Source organism: Corvus brachyrhynchos, unplaced genomic scaffold, assembly GCF_000691975.1.
Source record: "Corvus brachyrhynchos isolate BGI_N302 unplaced genomic scaffold, ASM69197v1 scaffold200, whole genome shotgun sequence".
Taxonomy (NCBI): domain Eukaryota; kingdom Metazoa; phylum Chordata; class Aves; order Passeriformes; family Corvidae; genus Corvus; species Corvus brachyrhynchos.
Window position 1 is genome coordinate 4,447,315 of NW_008236184.1, and position 10,446 is coordinate 4,457,760.

At 62.5% G+C, this 10,446-nt stretch overlaps 2 protein-coding genes across 4 annotated transcripts in view; both read left to right on the forward strand.

Moving 5' to 3' along the window:
* The first annotated feature begins 6 nt into the window (after positions 1-6).
* MAN2A2 (mannosidase alpha class 2A member 2) lies at positions 7-8,260 on the forward strand. 3 transcript variants are annotated; one of them, XM_017738190.1, is made up of 23 exons: positions 7-338; positions 517-771; positions 878-1,022; positions 1,115-1,286; positions 1,883-2,010; positions 2,139-2,312; positions 2,612-2,798; positions 2,882-3,059; positions 3,202-3,404; positions 3,659-3,841; positions 4,037-4,151; positions 4,327-4,394; positions 4,561-4,726; positions 4,976-5,212; positions 5,309-5,431; positions 5,523-5,637; positions 5,728-5,861; positions 5,969-6,110; positions 6,298-6,431; positions 6,717-6,794; positions 7,075-7,269; positions 7,360-7,470; positions 7,628-8,260. In XM_017738190.1, the coding sequence occupies exons 1-23, from the start codon at positions 207-209 to the stop codon at positions 7,778-7,780; spliced, it is 3,528 nt and encodes a 1,175-aa protein (XP_017593679.1). In that variant the 5' UTR covers positions 7-206; the 3' UTR covers positions 7,781-8,260. The 3 variants fall into 3 exon arrangements, with proteins under 3 accessions (XP_017593679.1, XP_008635502.1, XP_017593691.1); XM_008637280.2 differs by lacking the exon at positions 6,717-6,794; XM_017738202.1 differs by lacking the exon at positions 7-338 and having other exon boundaries at positions 705-771; positions 859-1,022.
* Positions 8,261-9,562: 1,302 nt separating this feature from the next.
* Positions 9,563-10,446, forward strand: part of LOC108447318 — a 2,908-nt gene continuing 2,024 nt past the window's right edge. The window contains exons 1-2 of the mRNA XM_017736893.1: positions 9,563-10,179; positions 10,383-10,443. Coding sequence (XP_017592382.1) covers positions 9,758-10,179; positions 10,383-10,443 — 483 coding nt within the window. The 5' untranslated portion in view covers positions 9,563-9,757. The remainder of the gene's footprint in view (positions 10,180-10,382; positions 10,444-10,446) is intronic.

A 10,446-nucleotide genomic window follows, 5' to 3' on the forward strand; every position in this document is an offset into this window, starting at 1 on the left:
CCCGGCCGCTCTGCGGGGCCGCGCGGCCTGTCCGGCCCCGGCCCCGGCCCCATCAGCAGATATAAATATCCAGCACCGGATTAAGCTAAGTAGGACGCGGTGAGGGTTCTTGGAGGAGGAGGCAGGAGGCCGCGGGGAGGGGGTGCGCTGTCCGACCTGGCTCCCCCTCCAGTCCCGGCGCAGGTGAGTCCCTGCATCCCTTCGGGATGAAGCTGAAGAAGCAGGTGACAGTGTGTGGAGCTGCCATCTTCTGCGTGGCCGTCTTCTCCCTCTACTTGATGCTGGACCGGGTACAGCATGACCCCACACGACACCAGAGCGGGGGCAACTTCCCCAGGGTGAGTTTGGAGGGTTTGGGATGAGTGAGAGGGGTCCCGGGAGGGCAAACAGGGACATTCAGCCAGGGGAATTCATGGGGAATCAGCCCTGGCCTCTGGCCATTAAGCTGCCAGGGCCAAGGCTGGCTCCCCACAGCTGTGGGTGACCTGCCCCTCGCTCTGGCCTCTGTGCTCCCAGAGCCAGATCTCGGTGCTACAGAACCGGATCGAACAGCTGGAGCAGCTGCTGGAGGAGAACCATGAGATCATCAGCCACATTAAGGACTCGGTGCTGGAGCTGACAGCCCATGCGGAGGGGCAGCCGGCATTGCCCCATCACCCCCCAAATGGCTCCTGGGTGCTGCCCCCTGAGAGTCGCCCAAGTTTCCTCTCCGTGTCCCCGCAAGACTGCCAGTTTGCTCTAGGGGGCAAGGGACAGAGCCCAGACCTGCAGGTGAGGGACTGGTGGCTCTGGTAGTGTGAGGGGTTCATACCTGGGCATCCATGGGGTCTTGGCTCAACTCTTCTGGGGGTCTCTCAGGCCTGTCTTCTACCCACAGATGCTGGCTGTCTACTCCCTGCTGCCGTTTGACAACCAGGATGGTGGTGTCTGGAAGCAGGGCTTCGATATCACCTACGAGCCCAATGAGTGGGACACAGAGCCTCTGCAGGTGTTTGTGGTGCCACACTCCCACAATGACCCAGGTGAGAAGCAGGGATTGGCCCAGCCCTTGCTACCTTGGAGTGCTGGCAGGGAAGGGCTGGGCCCCCACAGTGACCCCCACCTGTGCTGCCAGGCTGGATCAAGACTTTCGACAAGTACTACTACGACCAGACGCAGCACATCCTCAACAGCATGGTGCTGAAGATGCAGGAGGACCCGCGCCGGCGCTTCATTTGGTCCGAGATCTCCTTCTTTTCCAAGTGGTGGGACAATATCAGTGCCCAGAAGAGGGCTGCTGTGCGCAGGTAGGGCTGACCACCTTACCCCACTGCCCTCATAGCTTCCAGGCAGGCTGAGAGCTTAGGGTGTGTGAGGGAAGGGCTGTGGGGACTGGAAGGCTGCCTGGGCTGCAGTGCAGTGGCCATGGGCCCTGCACTGCTCAGCATGGGGTGCCCTGGAACTGCCAGCAGCCTCCCAGTGCCATAAAATGTCAGAGCCACTGCCATGTGGGGTGAGAGGTGGGGGGGACAGATCTTGATCTGGGCCACTGCCTGTGCTGATCGGGGCTGGGGAACTTGTGTGCAAGGCCCAGGGCACCCATGGAAGGGTGGGAGACCTGGAGAGCAGGATTGTGTGGTGGGACAGGGCCCCCTTGTCTGCCCCCTGCCTCAAGAGCATTGGGGATGGGAGGACACAGTGGAGGGTGTGTGGGAATGGGCTCTGACTGGCATTGTGCTGTGGAGGGATGACTCTCTGTGGGGGACAGCATGACAAGGGGGCAATGGCAGTGGCAGCTGTGGGGGCGGCAGGTAGGCTGTAGGTAGCTCAGGACAGGGGGACTCTGCCATGGACACGTGGCTCATGCAGGGCTCTGGTCACATCTTGGGTGTCCCCCTTACAGGCTGGTGGGCAATGGGCAGCTGGAGATGGTGACGGGTGGCTGGGTGATGCCTGATGAGGCTAATTCCCACTATTTTGCCATGATTGACCAGCTGATTGAGGGGCACCAGTGGCTGGAGAAGAACATTGGTGAGAGCTCGGCAGATGCTGGCTGGGGGACTGCCTAATGCACTGCAGGCCTGCAGGTCCTGACAGGACCGTCCTCACAGGAGGTGCTGCTGGCCCAGCATGGGGCTGACAGGTCTCTGTGCCCACAGGTGTGACACCACGGTCGGGCTGGGCCGTAGACCCCTTCGGGTACAGCTCCACCATGCCCTACCTGCTGAAGCGCTCCAACCTGACGGCCATGCTCATCCAGCGCGTGCACTATGCCATCAAGAAGCACTTTGCTGCCACCCAGAACCTGGAGTTCATGTGGAGACAGACGTGGGGTGAGGGGCTGCTGGGAGGGGACTGCAGAGGGGGCCCTCTGGGGCAGGTGGCAGCAGAGAATGGCTATTGCTGCTTTTCTGTGCAGATGAGCTGAGCACTGGGAGGTGATGTCTCTGCCCTGTGGGACAGCCCCAGGATGACTTCCCACCTGCCCCCATGACCAGCAACACGCTGGGGGAGGCTGCTGTGCCCTCTGAGCTCCTAGCTCTGCTCTGTTGGACAGCTGTCCTTGGGCCCTCTGCTCAGGGACAGGCAAGGGAGAGCCATTGCTGGTGCTCACCTGTCCTTGGTCCCACAGATCCAGACACCAGCACCGACATCTTCTGCCACATGATGCCCTTCTACAGCTATGATGTGCCCCACACCTGTGGCCCAGACCCCAAGATTTGCTGCCAGTTTGACTTCAAACGCTTACCTGGAGGCCGGATAAACTGCCCCTGGAAGGTGCCTCCCCGCGCCATCACTGATGCAAACGTGGCAGAGCGGTGAGTGCGGCAGGGGCAGGGGCATGTGACTCCCGGCCTTGTGGCCCATCAGGGGCCAGCCTCATGCCCCGGCCTCCACACAGAGCCCAGCTACTGCTGGACCAGTACCGCAAGAAGTCCAAGCTGTACCGCAGCAAGGTGCTGCTGGTGCCCCTGGGAGATGACTTCCGCTATGACAAGCCACAGGAGTGGGATGCCCAGTTCCTCAACTACCAGCGCATCTTTGACTTTCTCAACTCCCGGCCTGACCTTCATGTCCAGGTATGTGTGGAGAGCTGTGTGGGGCTGAGGGCAGCAGGAGGCCACTACAGAGCACAGTGGGAGGGGTGAACAGTCCTGGGAGGGGTGATAGGAGCCCCCACTGCAGGAGCCCTGGCTCAGGGCTGCATGTCCTGTCTTGCAGGCACAGTTTGGCACGCTCTCTGACTACTTTGATGCCCTGTACAAGAAAGTGGGCATCGTGCCAGGGATGAGGCCACCTGGGTTTCCAGTTCTGACTGGGGATTTCTTCTCCTATGCGGACCGGGAGGATCACTACTGGACAGGATACTACACCTCCCGGCCGTTCTACAAGAGCCTGGACCGTGTGCTGGAGGCCCACCTCCGGTGAGGGGCAGTGGGCTGGTCCATGGGGCATGCGAGATGGGGGGGGGGCATGAGTGAGGGGGGGGCAGCCAGTATCTGGGAGCTCAACAGCCCCCAGTCTACACCAGCTGCCAACACACCGGGCTGGTGCACACAGTGCCAAACCCTCACCTAGCCCCAGGGCAGTGTATGCCTTTGCCACCTCCATCCCAGGCCAGCTCCCCCAGTACTCTAGCACCAGGGTAGGGACCCTCAGTGACTCTGTCCCTGTGCAGGGGGGCAGAGATCCTGTATAGCCTGGCACTCGCCCACGCCCGCCGTGCCAGTGCCGATGGCAGGTACCCACTCTCTGACTACGCCCTGCTGAGCAACGCTCGCCGCAACCTGGGCCTCTTCCAGCACCATGATGCCATCACCGGCACCGCCAAGGAGGCTGTGGCTGTGGACTACGGAGTCCGGTGCGTGTGGGGGCCAGGGCGCCCTCAGAGCCTGTCTCAGAGTGGGGCTGGTGGGCTCAGGGCTGGGAGAATGGCTAGGTATGGGGATCCTGTGGGGAGGTCCTTCCTCTTATGGGGAGCTGTGGAGGGTGTTGGGGCAGTGCTGTGACAGATGGGAGTGATGGTCCCAGGTGGCTCACTCTGCCTCTGCCCCAGGTTGCTCCACTCGCTCACCAACCTCAAGCGTGTCATCGGCAATGCTGCGCACTACCTTGTGCTGGGGGACAAGGACACATACCGCCACGACCCAGCTGCACCATTCCTTGGCATGGTGAGCAGCACCAGCCCCTGGCTCCCTGCACTCTAGCACGCTGGCTGTCCCCATTCCCCCAGGAGCAACTCTGTGCTGCAGAGGCCAGGAAAAGGGCCCCAGCTTGTGCCTGTGTCCCTGGGCACATTTGGCAGGGGGATGGGGCATACCCCAACTCTTTACAACTCCTCCCCAGGATGAGACACGCTCCAGCCAGGACTCTCTTCCAGAGAGGACAGTGGTCAAACTGGACACCTCACCTCGGTAGGACCTCCTGCCTTGCTCTGGGGACTTATGGGACTGTGGGAAGGCAGTGAGGGAGTACCTGTGAAGCTGTGGGTAGGTGCAGTGGATCTGTAGATAGTGTGGGGTGTGAGACATCCGGGATGCTGTGAGGCAGGGATGGCTTCCCTGTGTTACTCCCCCACAGGTTCCTGGTGGTGTTCAACCCGCTGGAGCAGGAGCGCCTGAGTGTGGTGCCGGTGCTGGTGGACTCCCTGCACGTGCATGTGCTCTCTGAGGAGGGGCAGCCCCTGCCCTCCCAGCTCAGTGCAACGTGGAGCTCTGCCACTGATGTGGTGCCTGATGTCTACCAGGTATGGGGTGCCCCACACCCACAGCCCATGAGTGCCAGCTTGCCATCCCGCACACTCCCAGGACACACCGGCAGCCCTGCTCTGTCCCTGCCCCGCAACACAAGATCCCACAGCTGTCGGACCCCCAGGTCCCCGTGCATGGCCCTCCTCAGCAGAGGCCCCGCAGTGCCGAGCAGGATCTTCTCCCTGCTGACCCCCAGCCATTCCCCAGACGCGGGGGCCTGGCTCAGGTCCCCACACTGCCTGCAGGTGTCTGTCCTGGCTCGCCTGCCCGCACTGGGGCTGCGTGTGCTGCAGCTGCACAAGTCCTTGGATGGCCCCGCCACGCCGAGGTCCTCCACGCGCCTGTACCTACATGGCCGGAACCTGCCCGTGCACAAGCCCGAGGCTGTGCCCCTGCACATCTTCCCAGCTGCTCCTGATGACTTCTGCCTGGAGAACCAGCACCTGCAGGCCTGCTTCTTGGGGCGCACGGGCCTCCTGCAGGTGAGTGCGAGGCTCTGACAGGGTGTGGGGTGGAGGAGGGGAGGGGTACATCCTGGTGCTTCATGTGCTTGCTGCTGTGCCGGTCCACACCCACAGAGCCTGCGCCAAGCCGGGGAGGAGCAGGGGCACAGGGTGAACAGCGAATTTCTCATCTACGGCACCAGGACCTCCAAGGACAAAAGTGGGGCCTATCTCTTCCTGCCTGACGGCGAGGCCAAGGTACAGGGTCCATCCCTGGAAGCCAGCTGGCAGCTGTGCCCGCAAGACTGTCCTCGGGCAGCAGCCTCAGTGCAGCTATCCCTCCCCTCAGCCCTATGCTCCCAAGGACCCCCCAGTGGTGCGGGTGATGGAGGGACCCCTCTTCTCAGAGGTTGCCAGCTACTACCAGCATGTCCAGACCGTGGTGCGGCTGTACAATGTGCCAGGTGAGATCTTGAGGCTGTGCCAGGTGTTGCTGGCCCAGGGAACTGGGCGATGCTGCCCATGGGGCTCAGCTCCTCACTGCCTACCCACAGGGGTGGAGGGCCTGTCCCTGGATGTGTCCTGCCTGGTGGACATCCGTGACCACATTAACAAGGAGCTGGCCCTGCGCTTCAGCACTGACATCGAGAGCGATGACACCTTCTTCACAGACCTCAATGGTTTCCAGGTAGACAGCAGCCTGAGGAGGGACAGCAGCTGCCCACAAGGGGACAGTGTGCTGGCACTGGGCACTGTGGGAGCCACCTCTGGTCACTGATCTCTGTCCCATGGCAGATCCAGCCCCGCAGGTACCAGCAGAAGCTGCCACTGCAGGCCAACTTCTACCCAATGCCTGCCATGGCCTACATCCAGGACATGCAGAGCCGCCTGACACTGCTCACAGCCCAGGCCCTGGGGGTCTCCAGCCTCCACAGTGGTGAGCTGAGGGGCTGTGCCCTGAGAACCTGCTGTGGAGCTGGGGCTGTCCTCCCCAGGGAAAGCAGGGGAGGAGGGTGCTGCAGGCTGGGCAGGGTGCCCTGGTCCTGCTGTTTCTGGGGCCTCTGTCCTGTGGGGCATGGCTGGTGCCTGGTAAAGCCTGGGCTGCAGGGACTCGCTCTCCACAGGCCAGCTGGAGGTGATCCTGGACCGGCGCCTCATGCAAGATGACAACCGGGGCCTGGGCCAGGGGCTGAAGGACAACAAGCGTACCTGCAACCGGTTCCGGCTCCTCCTGGAGCGCCGCAGCACCGCCAACAAGGTGCTGGCTGTGAGGCGGCAGGACGGGAGAGCCCAGCCCTGCCTTGGGATGGAGCAGGGTGGAGGCATCTGCAGAAAGCCACACATGTGATGGGATGCAGTGTCCTCTCCCCTCTTGTCCCATTGCTCTGGCACTGGACAAGGATTGGTCTGGAGTGGGGGGCCGGGGGGAGAGCGGGATGTGCAGTGGGGTCTGTCCCTGTGGAGCTGCGTTGCCCTCATAATCACAGTGTTCTTGTCCCATCCCCTCGCTGCCCTCTATGCATGTGCTGTGCCACCCATTCAGAGCTCCGGCTTCTTTTCCAAACTGGTCTCCATGTTTAAAGCCTTGAGCTTCCCTGGCACCAGGACTGGCAGCCCTGAGGTAATGGCCGGCCTGGCCCTGCTGTCTCTCCCTGTCTTGTGCACTAGCTGCTAGCCACTAGTCTAGCCAGGCTTGTAGCAGGCCTGTAGCCTGACCATCTGCTAGGTGGGGTCCTGTTTGGGTGCTGGGGAGGGGGGACCTGCCTGGGCAGGGGCAGCTCAGTGTGCCCTGTGCTGCAGGTGCCTGGTCTCGGGGCACTGCTGGAATGGGGGTTCTGTGGGCCTTGCCCAGGCTCTGCCTGGCTTCCTGGGCTCACACTGACCCATGTGCTCCTTGGCAGGTACAGGACGAGCGCCCCATCAGCTTCCCCTCCCTGCTGAGCCACATCACCTCTGTGCACCTCAATGCTGAGGCCTTGGTCATGCCAGTGGCGCTGGAGAAGCCAGCCCTGCCAGTCCTGCGCTCCTTTGTGCCCCTTGCCACCACCCTTCCTTGTGACTTCCACATCCTCAACCTGCGGATGCTGCAGGCAGAGGTGAGCTACAGCCCAGGAGAGGTGGGACTCTGGTGGGAGTCTTGCCCCTGCTGTCCCCAGTGTTGTGCCTCACGCTCCAACTCCCTGCAGGATGACTCATTACCATCAGCTGAGGCGGCACTGATCCTGCACCGCAAAGGCTTTGACTGCAGCCTAGAGGCAAAGAACCTGGGCTTCAACTGCACCACCAGCCAGGGCAAGGTAGGGCCAGGCTGCCCCCACACCTCCACTGGGTCAGAGCTGGGCTGAGACCTCGGCATGGCAGGCATGGCACGTGTCAGGCTGTCCTGGGCACAGTGTTTCCCCAGGCATCACATCCTCACCTGGGTCTCCCCACTTCTTCCTCCTCTCTCCCCAGCTGGCTCTGGGAGGCCTGTTCCAGGGGCTGGAGCTGGGGTCCCTGCAGCCCACCTCACTGACGCTGATGTACCCGCTGGGCACAGCCTCCAACAGCACCAACATCCACCTGGACCCCATGGAAATCGCCACGTTCCGCATCCGCCTGGGGTAGTGTCGAGCAGGAGAGGAGTGGAGTGGCTGGACAGCACAGGAGCAGCACCAGTACAGCAGTAGAGCGGGGCCAACAGTACTGTGGTGGACACGGGCAGGAGGGGCCAGACTGGCAGAGGCTGCTGTTGCCACTTTCTAATTTATTAGTTCCATGTTCTCAGATAGATTTTGGAATGAACTGCTGTGGCAGGGCTCAACCAGAGGCTGCTGGACACGGTGCCGGATGGGGGGGGCAGCAGGCTGGGTTCTGCCGCTGCTGGTGGGACAGACACTGCTGCCCCGTCACATTCACAGGCTGCCGGGAGTGTGGCCACCCTGATGGCTGGAGCAGGGGCCCATGCAGGGCTCCCCCTGACTGGTGGGGCAGCAAGGGGAGGCCAGGAGCACTGGTGGTGTTGGGCAGCTGCCTGAGGAGGTGCTGTGGACTTGGGACTGAGCTCTCCTGGAGTTCATAGGAAACACAAGGCTGTTTCCAAGGGCCCTGGTCTGTGTGTGGTTTGTGGTTCTCAGGGGAGTGGGAATGGTGTGCTGTGGGGAGACAGGGCAGCACTCTGAGGCAGGGGGAGGGCAACTTGAAGATCTGGCCAGGGGCCCCAGGCACCTGTGAGAGGCTGGTGGCATGACCAGGCCCAGCTGTGCTCAGGGGCAGGCAGTGTCCGGTGCTGGGCAGGAGCCAGGGGGATGGGAGTCAGTTCCTTGTGCGGGCAGCAATGCCTGGGTGAAGCGTGGGAGTGCCTCCCACAACTCCAGAGCTTTTAGCCCTGTTTCAGAGTGAGCGTGGCAGTCTGGTCTGCTGGAGCTGCAGTGGGTGAGTTGCAGCTAATTACACCATGTTACCAGAGCATCCTCTGGGTTGCTGTGAGAACCACAATGTCATGCTTTCCTGGCCCCCTGGGGCTACTTACTGCCAATGGGTGCCAGCAGGGAGGGCATTGGGAAGGACTGGGTGAGGTGGGGAACTGCCTCAGCTCTGGCTTGCCTGGGTTGGACTGGATGAGCTTAGAGGTCTTTTCCAACCTAAATGATTCTGTGATTCCACGATTCTTGGACAACCCCCACCACATCCACATCCCATGGGCTTGGCTCCTGGAAGCTCAGCAACTTGCAGTGCTCGCCCTGTGCTCTGGCCTGGTCCACTGCCCTTGCAGGGACTCCCAGGATGGGCCCAGGTGCCCAACTGGGGCCCTGGACCTGGCAGCTGGTGCCTTGCATCCAGCTGGGAAAGGAGGCTGCAGTCCTACTCCTGGCCCCAGAACCTCATTACTGATGCTCCCGCCTCCACCCTGGTCCCTGTGGACAGAGTGAGTGCAGGAGGCTCTAATGGCTCTGAGTGGCTCTTGGTGGAGGCTGCGATGGAGGCGGGAGCAGGAGGGGCTGTGGTTTCTGCCTCCACTGGAGCCAGAACTGCCTCTGCCCAGGGCTGGCCGGGAAGATGTTGGATGGGCTCCTGCTCCAGCTGCTCCTTACCACGGCTCTGTTCCCCAGCATCCCTGGGACAGGTACAGCCCCATTTCTGCCCCTTCTGTTCCCTGAACCTGTCCCTGATGGGGCCTTGTCCCTTGAGGGTTGCTCCTCAAGAGCCCAGAATGGAGGCTGGGGGGGTCTGTGCTGGGAGGCAGTGGTCTGCAGTGAGAGGTGATGGTTCATACTGTGGATGGTGGCCCAGGTGTGGTGGTGCTGGGGTTACTCCCACTGCAGCACATCTGTGGGGTGTAAGTGCTGTCCCTGTGGGGTGATGGGGAATAGGGAGGGGGTTCAGCATGGGGGATGGGGGCTGATCGGATGTCCCGGAGGCTTTCCCCTCCTCTCTGCCACCGTCACTGTCCTTGCCCGTGTTTGCCCTTGCCGAGGCCATGGAGGTCACGGCACACACGGGGCCATGGCCGTCAGAAGGCAGTGCTGGGGGAGCTCTACTCATCCAGTGCTGCCTCATGGGGTGTAGCCCACTCTGAGGGCTGAGCTAGGGGCCCCCTGTGCCATGTTAGACGGTCTCCCTGGGGGTGGTGAGCTCTCAGCCCAGGCCAGCCCGGCCCTGCTGGGATTGGGAGGGCTCTGCTCTGCTGGATCACAGCAAAGACCATCTCGCTGGAGCTGGCAGCCTGTCCTACAGGCACTGCACAGTTTCTCTCGTCCCCGCAGTGGGGACTCATTCCCAGCCCTCTCTAAGCTGCTGCTCCCTGCTGCAGTTTTGGTGCAGAACCTGCACCTCTGCGAGGGCTACGTGGGCCCTGATGGCCATTCCCACCCCGGCTTCTACTGCCCGCGGCTGACAGACCCCCCCGGCCACCGCTACTGTTGCCAGCCCAGCGTGGACGCTCTCAAGTCCTGCTGCTCTCAACTGGCCCTGGAAGCCCTCACTGGAGTGAACCTCTCCAGCCTGGCACGCCCTGGTCTACTCCGGTGAGCAGGGCCGCAACCGGGTCTGCTGCTGAGGACGGGGGACCCCTGGGCACCTGGCACATCCTCAGGGGCTTCTCGTGGTTGCTGGGGCAGGGGCTGTGGTGTCCTTTGGAGCTCACAGTGGGCCCTAGCTGGCCCTCCCCAGTACCACTGCGTCATGGGAGGGTCATGGTTGCCCTCTCCTGGGGTGCCCCACCCCACAGGACCCCGCTGGCCCTGCCCTTCGTGGGGCTCTATGGGCTCCTTGTCCTCCTGCTTATGGCCGTC